General features: G+C 48.5%; 1 protein-coding gene across 1 annotated transcript; it reads right to left on the bottom strand.

Annotated features, from left to right (window-relative positions):
* Window positions 1-2669: 2669 nt before the first annotated feature.
* LOC136579664 (lysophosphatidic acid receptor 6-like) lies at window positions 2670-6794 on the bottom strand. Its single transcript, XM_066579713.1, has 2 exons — window positions 6762-6794; window positions 2670-5191 (listed from the first exon to the last, which is right to left on the bottom strand). Exon 2 carries the CDS (start codon window positions 5171-5173, stop codon window positions 4109-4111), a length of 1065 nt encoding a protein of 354 aa, XP_066435810.1. The 5' UTR covers window positions 5174-5191; window positions 6762-6794; the 3' UTR covers window positions 2670-4108.
* Between the last annotated feature and the right edge of the window lie 5159 nt (window positions 6795-11953).

The following is an 11953-nucleotide window of genomic DNA, read 5'->3' as shown; positions in this document are numbered from 1 at the left end:
GAGCTACTGGAGGACGGAGATGAGGTAAGAACGGCTAATGGGGTAAGAGGGGCTACAGGAGGATGGAGATGAGGTAAGAGTGGCTACTGGAGGATGGAGATGAGGTAAGAGGGGCTACTGGAGGATGGAGATGAGGTAAGAGGGGCTACTGGAGGATGGAGATGAGGTAAGAGTGGCTACTGGAGGATGGAGATGAGGTAAGAGGGGCTACTGGAGGATGGAGATGAGGTAAGAGGGGCTACTGGAGGACGAAGATGAGGTAAGAGGGGCTACTGGAGGAAGGAGATGAGGTAAGAGGAGCTACTTGAGGACGGAGATAAGGTAAGAGTAGCTACTGGAGGACGGAGATGAGGTAAGAGGGGCTACTGGAGGAAGGAGATGAGGTAAGAGGAGCTACTGGAGGATGGAGATGAGGTAAGAGTGGCTACCGGAGGACGGAGATGTGAGAGGAGCTACTGGAGGACGGAGATGAGGTAAGAGGAGCTACTGGAGGACGGAGATGAGGTAAGAGGAGCTACTGGAGGATGGAGATGAGGTAAGAGGAGCTACTGGAGGACGGAGATGAGGTAAGAGGGGCTACCGGAGGACGGAGATGTGAGAGGAGCTACTGGAGGACGGAGATGAGGTAAGAGGAGCTACTGGAGGACGGAGATGAGGTAAGAGGAGCTACTGGAGGATGGAGATGAGGTAAGAGGAGCTACTGGAGGACGGAGATTAGGTAAGAGAGGCTACTGGGGGACAGAGAGGAGGTAAGAGAAGCTACTGAAGGACGGAGATGAGGTAAGAGTAGCTATTGGAGGACGGAGATGAGGTAATAGGGGCTTCTGAGGACGGAGATGAGGTAAGAGGGGCTACTGAGGACGGAGATGAGGTAAGAAGGGCTACTGAGGACGGAGATGAGGTAAGAGGGGCTACTGAGGACAGAGATGAGGTAAGAGGGGCTACTGAGGACGGAGATGAGGTAAGAGGGGCTACTGGAGGACAGAGATGAGGTAAGAGGGGCTACTGGAGGATGGAGATGAGGTAAGAGGGGCTACTGGAGGACGGAGATGAGGTGAGAGGGGCTACTGGAGGAAGGAGATGAGGTAAGAGGGGCTACTGGAGGACGGAGATGAGGTAAGAGTAGCTACTGGGGATGGAGATGAGGTAAGAGGGGCTACTGGAGGACGGAGATGAGGGGATGTGTCCGCTGAGGTGAGGCTCTGCTGTAGACAGTGGGTTCATTCCTCAAGGAGGAGAGAGATCGGGGGATTCGCAGCCCGTGCAGACATCTAGTTCTCGGAGCACTGGGAGCATCAGACACCGGGGTATAATGTTCCATCTGCTTCAAGCATCATGGAGAGCTGGAGTTTTCTTGAAGGGACACACTGCGGACTTGCTAACTGTTGCCTTGGCTCTGCACCAGTGCTGCTGGTTGAATGCCAGTCGGAAAGTGACCAGGACATCTCAAGGATTAGATGGATGTACAAGGTAGACCCCTGTCCCCGAGCCGCTCCTGACTTACCACCCACCCATCCTGAACCAGTTCTCACCAGCCCTAGCTGCACGGCTTTACAGTCCAACAGTTGTTGAAGGTGTCTGGGTGGCCCTTAGAGTGGGGAAAACCGGCGAACACATTAGATGGAGGTCGGGGGGTGATTGAATGAACAAACAGAAGACGAAGGGTTACCGCTACACACATCATGTATGATCACATGTAATACATATACAGTCACACATAACACATGCATGACATCACCAGCGCAGGTAACCGGATGGACCTGCCACACACTCAGAAGCAGAGCTCTCTTCTCAGAACAGGGAAGTGAAAACACAAACTTGACCTTCAGTTACCGCAGCATATAGGAAGAGAGGAACTCTCCATCACAGGGATGTAGCAGAGCTGAGTCTGTCAGATGTAAGAAGACTGAGTCCGTCAGATGTAGCAGAGCTGAGTCCGTCAGATGTAGCACAACGGAGTCCGTCAGATGTAGCAGAACGGTGTCCGTCACATGTAACAAGGCTGAGTCTGTCAGATGTAGCAGAGCTGAGTCCGTCAGATGTAGCAGGGCTGAGTCCGTCAGATGTAGCAGGGCTGAGTCCGTCAGATGTAGTAGAACTGAGTCTGTCAGATGTAACAGAGCGGAGTCCGTCAGATGTAGTAGAACTGAGTCTGTCAGATGTAGCAGAGCTTAGTCTGTCATATGTAGCAGAGCTAAGTCCGTCAGATGTAACAAAGCTAAGTCCGTCAGATGTAGGCGAGCCGAGTCCGTCAGATGTAGCAGGGCTGAGTCCGTCAGATGTAGTAGAACTGAGTCTGTCAGATGCAGCAGAGCTAAGTCCGTCAGATGTAGCAGAGCTAAGTCCGTCAGATGTAACAAGGCTGAGTCCGTCAGATGTAGCAGAGCTGAGTCCATCAGATGTAGCAGAGCTTAGTCAGTCAGATGTAGCAGAGCTGAGTCCGTCAGATGTAGCAGAGCTGAGTCCGTCAGATGTAGCAGAGCTGAGCGTGTTGAGTTAATCTGTTACACATAAGTTTTTATGTTTATTTACAGATACAACATTTCCTCATCGGACCCTTTAGATCTTCACACGACGGAATTTGCATTAGATTTTTCAGTGTGAATTCTGCCTCTAAAAACAGCAACGGAAATCAGCGGCTGTGCTGCGTCTTCCTGCTGCAGCTATACACATGTAAACCTGCGGATCCGCATATAGATTTAACCCTTTACAATGAGCAAGTCCGCTTGTGAAATTCCCAACGTAGGTGGATTCTGCATGGAATCCGTGTCACATAGTGACGTCACTCCTTTTTTTCCACATGCGGACTCTCATTCAGGGTGACTACCCACTACAGTTTTCTTTTTCACTGCGAAATTCGCAGCGTTTTTTTTTCTGCAGGGGTCTATGGGACTGTTAAAATCGTGATTTCGCTGTAAATTGCGGTTTTGCGCAAAGAACACACATATACTCTGGGCTGGTAAAGCCGGGTGTCCAAAAACAAGGAGTTCTAGGAGTTGTCCCACTAAAATCAGTTATTCCCTATCCACAGGATGACGTACCGATTAGTGGGGGCTCCACTTCTGGGACCCCCATGGATCCCGAGAACATCTGTCCCTGAATGAACAGAGCAGCGGTCACACTGCACAATGGGGCTGCTGGAGATACCCGAGAGCTTGGACTCTGACCGTCCCATTGAAGTGAATGGCGTGGCAGCACACAAGTACGACTGCCGCTTCAGATGTCCGTTTTGGGGATCAGTGTGCGTCAGTGATCAGACCCCAACTCATCCTTTAACCCCTTCAGGACCAGAGAGATTTCATTTTTTTAATTTTGCTTTTCATCCCTGCCTTCCAAGAGCCAGAACATTTTAATTTTCCAGCCGACTAAGCCGTATGAGCGGCTCCTTGAATTTTTAACGGTACCATTTAATGTACCGAAAAACTTTCAAAGAGGGAGGAAGTTTTTTTTAAATGCAATTGTGTCATTTTGGGTGGGTTTAGCTTCTGCAGCCGTCACAGTGCAGTGAAGGTGAACTTTGTTCTGTGTCGGTGTGATTACGGGGAGAACAGATTTATGTAGTTTTTTAAATGTTTTTCTATTCTTAAAGGGGAAATAAACAAATTTTGTTTTTCTTAAACAAAAATTCCTTCCCATCGCCGTATTTGGAGACCCAGAACTTTTATTTTTTCGTTGATTGGGCTGTGAGGGTTTGTTTTGTTCATGGTGAGCTGTAATTTTCATTATTACAATTTTGGGGAAACATACATCTTTTTGATCACTTTTTTATTCACATTTTTTGGGAGCTGGGATACAGGGTTGATAGGCATCTCTCCATGCCAGCCCATCGGCACCTTGCAAGCACGCTGTAGGGGGATCCGATTGGGTGTGGTTTGACTTCTAAACAGTCAGCTGCTCTGATCGTGACAGTTAGCGGTGACTGTCAGAAACAGCTGATAGCTGCCAGGTATGGAGTGGACTCCGATCTTGAGCCCGCTCCATACACCCTTCACAACCACAGGATGCTTATATGCGTTCGGCGGTCCTGAAGTGGTTAATCCGGTATCCAATAGTCCAACATTTGATTCTTAGGTGGGCGAAAAGAAAGAGGGCAGCAGATTTTTTACAATCATTTCTCACCCCCAGTTGACACCGAGAAACCTGTGTCAGTGGTGCTGGCAGTCGGCAGTGGACCATGCTTTTCTGAAGCTGACTCTGGCGGGTTACTTTGAGTATTGTCCATGGTCATTTTATCATCTTGTCCATGTCCGCTGAGACAACTCCACCAGCTAGTGAATGTGAGCCTAAACCTGTCCGAGGCGTAGCAGTATATTATAGGGTCCATACAGCAGTTGGTTCCTGATAACATCCATGTGATGTAGTAGGCCACCTCAACGCCTTCCAGTAAAGAGCACATGGTTGGGAAAAACAAGATGATGGTGACCCCCATGGTTCTGGTGATGTGGACCGGAATATAGCAGATGATGAAGATGACTAAAGAGACAAATATGGTCTGTACAGACTTGGAGACCATGACATTCGTGAGAGTGTTCATTGGATTGACATTGAGCATATATCGAATCAGGAGACTGTAGCAGACCAAGGTAGTCATGAAAGGAAGGAGGAGACCCGAGAAGAGGATGACCCAGTTCCAAACAAAAAATAAAACCGCTTGTTCCGTTTGGTGGAAACTGAGACATTTGGTGACTCCATGAACTTCAGAAGTTTGTAGAACGAAAAAGAACGGAATTCCTTGTAGGAGAAGACAAACCCAGACGGCGATGCAGAGCCTCGTGATGAACGGCTTGGTGGTCAAGGCCTTTCTTCTAACATTCTGGGCAACAGTAAAATATCGGTGAATACTGATGAGAGTAAGAAAATAGATACTCCCGTACATGTGAGTGCTGAGAAGGAAGACCTTGAACTGGCACAAGAAGGTTCCGAAGGTCCAGTGGTCGGTCAAGGAGTAGATGATGATCAGAGGAGCAGCCGGGGTGATGATGGCATCGGAGATAGCCAGGTTGAACTGGAGAATCACCGTCGAATTCCATTGTTTTACCCGAAACCAGAATATCCACAAACTAATACAATTCAACATGAAGCCAATGAAGAAGATGAAGCTCAGGAAGATCGGGATGAAGCGATTAATGGTTTGAGGCTGACACGAGGTGAAATTTGCAGAAATGTTCTCCATCCCGAATGTTGGTTTGTGCTGAAAAATGAGATGCAAAGATAATTCAATCACCTCATGTGAGACAATCTGGGAGGAATTACAAGGAATCCCGCATTGTCGGCCCTTATAGATCCAGGACTCACTTCCTTTACATTCCTGATCAGCATTACAAAAAGAGGATGTGACGGTAATCATTGTGCAAGATTTGAATGTAGTCTAAGAATATTACACAAGGATGGCGGTTTCAGTTGTACCACAAAATATATTATTTGCAAAGAAAGGGATTTGAAATAAAACATGTTACATAAGATAGAAAAGACGGGTTTGTGGCAGAGAGATACCCCACTGCAGTCCTTGTATTTCACATCATTAAAGCAGCCTGTATTGCAGTTCCATTAGAGCCTTTCACATGGGCCGGGAAGGGTATCATCTCTCCTTAGGAGAGCACCTAGAAGGTGAGCGAGGAGACTTGTAAGGCCATGCTTGCTTCTCTGGGAAAAATGCAAATAAGGCAGATGGAAGGATACCTCTGCAGCGCCACCTATTGGAAGGCAGTCTCTTCACTCACCTTCCAGGTGCTCTCCTTAATGAGAGATGTTACCCCTCCCGACTCGCATCACAAGCATCTCACTAGCCAAGCCAGGATCCTACTGTACACTAATGAGAGACAAAACCCCCAAAGCAGCTGACTGTATGTAGATTCTGGCTTGGTTTTCAATCCCCAATCATTGTCATAAAGACTTGTATAAAGGGTCTGATATTGATTTGCAAGAATGCTGCCACCCAAAAGGTGGTGCTACAGAGGTACTGTTCCATCTCCCTTATCAGTCTTTCACATGACATGGAGACAGACCCCACTACAGTTCCCTTGTTACTTTTTACTTGGCATGGAGTCAGACCCCACTACAGTTCTCTTGTCACTTTTTATGTGGCATGGAGACAGACCCCACTACAGTTCCCTTGTTACCTTTTACATGGCATGGAGTCAGACCCCACTACAGTTCCCTTGTCACCTTTTATGTGGCATGGAGACAGACCCCACTACAGTTCCCTTGTAACCTTTTACTTGGCATGGAGTCAGACCCCACTACAGTTCCCTTGTTACCTTTTACTTGGCATGGAGTCAAACCCCTCTACAGTTCCCTTATCAGTCTTTCACATGGCATGGAGACAGACCCCACTACAGTTCCCTTGTTACCTTTTACATGGCATGGAGTCAGACCCCACTACAGTTCCCTTGTCACCTTTTATGTGGCATGGAGACAGACCCCACTACAGTTCCCTTGTCACCTTTTATGTGGCATGGAGACAGACCCCACTACAGTTCCCTTGTTACCTTTTACTTGGCATGGAGTCAGCCCCCACTACAGTTCCCTTATCAGTCTTTCACATGGCATGGAGTCAGACCCCACTACAGTTCCTTTGTGGTCTTTTCATAGTTATACCTATTATTAATGCAGTATAAATGCTAGCTATAATAATTATATCACCTATGTAGGAAATCCTGAAAACCTGTCCTTCTGGGGGCAGCTATGACTGGAGGTTGTATAATAGACAAAGGAAACAGATGGACTAATACAGAAGATGGTATAAGAAATAAGACACTGACCCGACCACAGCTCTGCCAAAAGAGTCCGACCACGACAGCTGAAGGAAGTGATCTGTATAACTTGCTGTAAAGTACAGAAGTACCATCCGCAGGATCTTCCTGGTTTGGGCAATTGCGGACATTAGCCAAGAACTGATAGTGAAAGTGCGCCATTCTTCCTCTCTATTGTCATGGGGAAGTGAGAGGAGATGTTCTGCACAGAATTCATAGGCTTTATCTTGCAAAAAACACTTTTTTAAAAAAACTTTGTAAGGTGTTTTACTTTCCGCTGCCATAAACTCAGATCCCACCTTCCGTATGTCCTGGTGCCTGTTTATTGTGAATGGAGGTGGGTGGGCCAAAACGATTCCAGCCTCTTCGTCTCCATTGACTAGCAAAAATAGTTCCTGTTTAAAAGCACTGGAACAATTATTGCAGGGACGACCGTGCCAGCCGTCATGTATGTGCACTGCTGCTATATGGGACTGCCAAGTACATGCTCAGCCGCTGATCCATTCACATGAGGGGAACGGGACCCTCTGTTTTTGTGACCTGTAAGAGGGGAAATGAAGCACCGCAGATGTTGTTCCAGAGTCTGGTTTGTCCTTTCAGTCTGACCGGTGAAACCCTGAAGATCGGTTTACGGTGATGCCCAGGGCCGTGCAAAAGTTGTTCCAGAACTTCGATGTGAACTGTAACCCCCTGTCAGAAACGACATCATCTGGTATTCCATGCAGTCTAAAAACTTCTCTGATAATTAGTTCTGCAGTAAAGTCCGCTGCTGGGATCCCTTTGGTGGGGATGAAATGGGCCATCTTAGTAAGCCGGTCTACCACCACTAGAATAGTGGTCATCTTTTTTGACGGAGAGAGGTCCACAATAAAGTCTATAGATATAGTCAGGGACAGTGCAGACGGCGAATGGGAGCAGTCAGCTCTGGATGATAGCACGAGGGGAAAGCCCCAACGGCAGAGGAGAGGCTCAGCCAGGGCCCAGTTGCAAAGCGTGGCAGGAGAACAAGTAAAACATGCACATTTGCACTTAGGGCTTATTCATACGTCCCTATTTTGGCTGGGTAGCAGTGCACTGAGCTCCCGCCCCTCGCCACTATTTGCAATGGGACGGGGTGGAACTTGACTCTGCCGCCACCGTCCCGGCCCTCCCATTGCACACAGTGGAGAGGGGGCGGGAGCTCAGTGCACTGCTCCCAGCCCGGCCCGCCTCCTCCCCCTGCAGAAAGGGACACTGTATATAGGCCGGGCGTGAAAACCCAGCCGATATACGGAATGCGCGAATAAGCCCTTAAATAGACTTACGCCCGTGTGACGCCGGCCTTATGCATGTATCAATGTCATGAAATTAAGGGCTGATTGTATTCCAAAATCCAATTTCAATAACAAAGGTTCTGATTGGAAAAAAAAATCATCCAGCGCAAATGACGTAATGCACTTTTTCTGTGGGCAATACCAGGATTTTATTTTATTAAGTTTTTCCCTTTTTTTTAAAAAAAAAAAATATATATACTTTTGTATCGTTGCATTGAAAGTCCCAAAACGTTTTTATTTTCCCATGGGCGGAGCTCTGTGAGGGGGCGTGTTCTTTGCTTGATGAGCTGCAGTTTTTATTGGTACATAGATTTTTTAATCCCTTTTATTGCATTTTGTTTGGAAGCAAAATGAATAGAGATGAGCGAGTAGTGCCTTACTGAGTATCCTCCCGCTCGTCTGTAAAGATTCGGCTGCCGGCGCGGGTGACAGGTGAGTTGCAGCGGTGAGCAGGGGGGAGCGGGGGGGGGGGGGGGGGAGAGGAGAGAGAGATCTCCCCTCCGTTCCTCCTGGCTCTCCCCCGCCGGCCCCCGAATCCTTACAGATGAGCGGGAGGATATTCGGCTAAGGCACTACTCGCTCATCTCTAAAAATGAACAGAAAAAGCGTTTTGCAGTTTTGTTTTTTTTCTTACAGAGTTTGCCTTGCAGAATACAAAGTCGTTTATTGTACGGGTCGTTACGGATGCAACGATACCAAACATACATTTTTAATTTAAAAAACAACAACTTTTAAAGAAGGAGGGGGCGGTGCACAATACGGGTTTTACTGTTTTTTTAACGTGTTTTTTACAACTTTTATTTTTTACATTTTTTCTGTTTCTGTAGGGGATGCTATCATTGCTCTAATAATACACTGCAGTACTTCTGTACTCCTATGTATTATCGCTTCTTATAGCGATCATAGGCCAAAATTATCTGGTGTCAGGTTGCCATGGCAACCCATGGTCCTGCGCGCAAAAGAGGAGTACTGATATACCGCTGTTGTCAGTTATTTCTTGCTTTTGTTAAGTATGACAACCAGACTGACATATTAGTGTCTGTTACTTTAAGAGTGCCGCATGCAGTAACAGGAAGTGAGGCAGAGTGTGTGAGGAGGAGGAAGGGCAGCAATGCTGTTGGTCCTGGAGCAGAGGATACTCCCCAGAGCAGTGCTGTGCAGGAGGCTGCAGCTCTCCAGGCATTGAGCTCCTGGAATAGAGATGTCAGGGTCCTTCCACATGGGACGACTGTTGGCTGCGGCCCCCCGGTAGGTCGTCCCGATGATCTGTGCAGCATGTGCCTTTACCCAGGAACGATCCTCGTCAATGAATGGAGCGGCTGGATATCTCCTCCATTCACAGTAAACAGGCCGTGGCTCATAGATGACACTGCCTGTTTACATGCGCCAAACGTCGTCCAATTTTATGGATGCATAAACTGAGCGCCGAAGGATAAGTGAGCGAATTCTCATTGGTCGTTCAGTCGCTGCGGCACTTACCCTGAACCATAAGTGTTCAGATTCTCGCTGAATGTGGAAATCTGAATGATCTATTAGCCTGTGTAAAAGGACCCTAAGACGTGAGTGATGGCAGCAAGGGGCACAGAGGGAAGTAATACCCTGCAGAAGACATGAGAGCAGTGTGTGCTCCACAGCACCCAGCAGAGACCTAGTAGACATAAGAGAGGACATCAGAGCAGCGTGTGCTCCACAGCATCCAGCAGAGACCCAGTAGACATAAGAGAGGCCATGAGAGCAGCATGTTCTCCGCAGTACTTAGCAGACATAAGAGAGGACATGAGACTAGAGTGTGCTCCACAGCACCCAGCAGAGGCCTAGTAGACATAAGAGAGGACATGAGAGCAGTGTGTGCTCCACAGCACCCAGCAGAGGCCTAGTAGACATAAGAGAGGACATGAGAGCAGCGTGTGCTCCGCAGCACCCAGCAGAGGCCTAGCAGACATAAGAGAGGACATGAGGGCAGCATGTACTCCGCAGCACCCAGCAGAGGCCTAGCAGACATAAGAGAGGATATGAGAGCAGCGTGTGCTCCGCAGCACCCAGCAGAGGCCTAGCAGACATAAGAGAGGACATGAGGGCAGCATGTACTCCGCAGCACCCAGCAGAGGCCTAGCAGACATAAGAGAGGACATGAGAGCAGTGTGTGCTCCGCAGCACCCAGCAGAGGCCTAGCAGACATAAGAGAGGACATGAGGGCAGCATGTACTCCGCAGCACCCAGCAGAGGCCTAGCAGACATAAGAGAGGACATGAGAGCAGTGTGTGCTCCGCAGCACCCAGCAGAGGCCTAGCAGACATAAGAGAGGACATGAGGGCAGCATGTACTCCGCAGCACCCAGCAGAGGCCTAGCACACATAAGAGAGGATATGAGAGCAGCGTATGCAACGAAGCACCCAGCAGAGGCCTAGCACACATAAGAGAGGACATGAGAGCAGCGTATGTTCCGCAGCACCCAGCAGAGGACTAGTAGACATAAGAGAGGGTATAAGAGCAGCGTGTGCTCCACAGCGCTCAGCAGACATAAGAGAGGACATGAGAGCAGCGCGTGCGCCGCAGCACCCAGCAGAAAACTAGCAGACATGAGAGAGGAGATGATAGCAGCCTGTGCTCCGCAGCACCCAGCAGAGGACTAGCAGACATAAGAGAGGACATGAGAGCAGTGTGTGCCCCACAGCACCCAGCAGAGGACTGGCAGACATAAGAGAGGACATGAGAGCAGCGTGTGTCAGTCAGTCTGTAGTCAGTCTGCAAGAACAGTCTGAGTCTGTGAGTGAGCCCAACAGACACTGGTTGGTCCATGTGTGGAGCATGGAGGAGGCTGAGCGATGGTCTGATGCTCAGCCTGGGCCCAGTCTGCCCAGGAAACCTCAGGGCTGCTGAGTGCTGAGAGTGAGACAAGCCGCTTCAAAGCAAGGAGAACTCAACTAACGTGAGTGTGAACTGGTAGAGAGAGAGAGTCACCGGGAGCAGGATCACACAGATAACTGTGACTGTGGATCATCCGAGATGCCCCAAGAATCCTCCCTGTCACACCACTCTGAGTTGTTGTATCTGTACCAGGACTGTTGATGTGGTTTGGACTTTATCAAGTTACAGTAAACAGACATTACCGACCGTTCCCGGTTTTGTTCAGAAAGTTTCCATGTGAGTGGACTACTTTATTTCATTGTCAAGTTTCAATGCAGAGAACAGAACGGTGGCGTCACGTGTGACAAATGGACTCAAGGTAACCCCGGTTACTTCCCTTGTGATCTCCCCCAGCGGTAACGAGATCGGGTCCCGAGCTACCCAGGGGAGGAGATGGTAGAGCCCCGTAACAATGCCTTTCTCTACCATGCTAGCTCCTCGGCTGTGAGCCCGCTTCTTAGATGCTGCACCAGGGTGTCAAGTAGGCGGAGCTATGAAAGTATGTATAGAGGATGGTCTGTAGTACTTGCAGATGGCACCTACAGTACATTGAGGCTGCAGTGTAAGTGTACCACGGACCCCCCGAAATTAAGTATACAGCAATAGTTTCCAGAAGGACAGTAACTGGCAAGAAGGAGGTGCCTCGCCATTCCAAGAGTTCAGACATTTTGTTAATGTGGAATACCCGTTAACATTTATAGAACACTGAAGTAGCGATCCCTCCTGTAAAGCGGAAATAGTTACTGGTTTTGGGTCAGTAAATCTTATTTTTATAACAGAAAATCTGTCCTCCGTCTGTCAGCTGCTTCGCCATTCTGAACCTGTTGTCGCACCACCACCCGCGACAGACTGATCACTGACGTATTCAGATGGGTATATCCTGACCAATCATCAGCCTGCGTAAAAGGGCCTTAAGAGACATTGGGCAGCAGTCACACAGTGCGATTCAACCACTTTATTAAATACATTTTTCTAAAAATT

The sequence above is a fragment of the Eleutherodactylus coqui genome, chromosome 10 (genome assembly GCF_035609145.1).
Source record: "Eleutherodactylus coqui strain aEleCoq1 chromosome 10, aEleCoq1.hap1, whole genome shotgun sequence".
Lineage (NCBI taxonomy): Eukaryota > Metazoa > Chordata > Amphibia > Anura > Eleutherodactylidae > Eleutherodactylus > Eleutherodactylus coqui.
The sequence above is the reverse complement of the archived record's forward strand: the minus strand, read 5'-3'. Positions and strand labels throughout refer to the sequence as shown.

Coding starts and splice junctions, on each gene's coding strand:
- LOC136579664 (XM_066579713.1), bottom strand. CDS start 5,173: ATGGAGAACATTTCTGCAAATTTCACCTCGTGTCAGCCTCAAACCATT.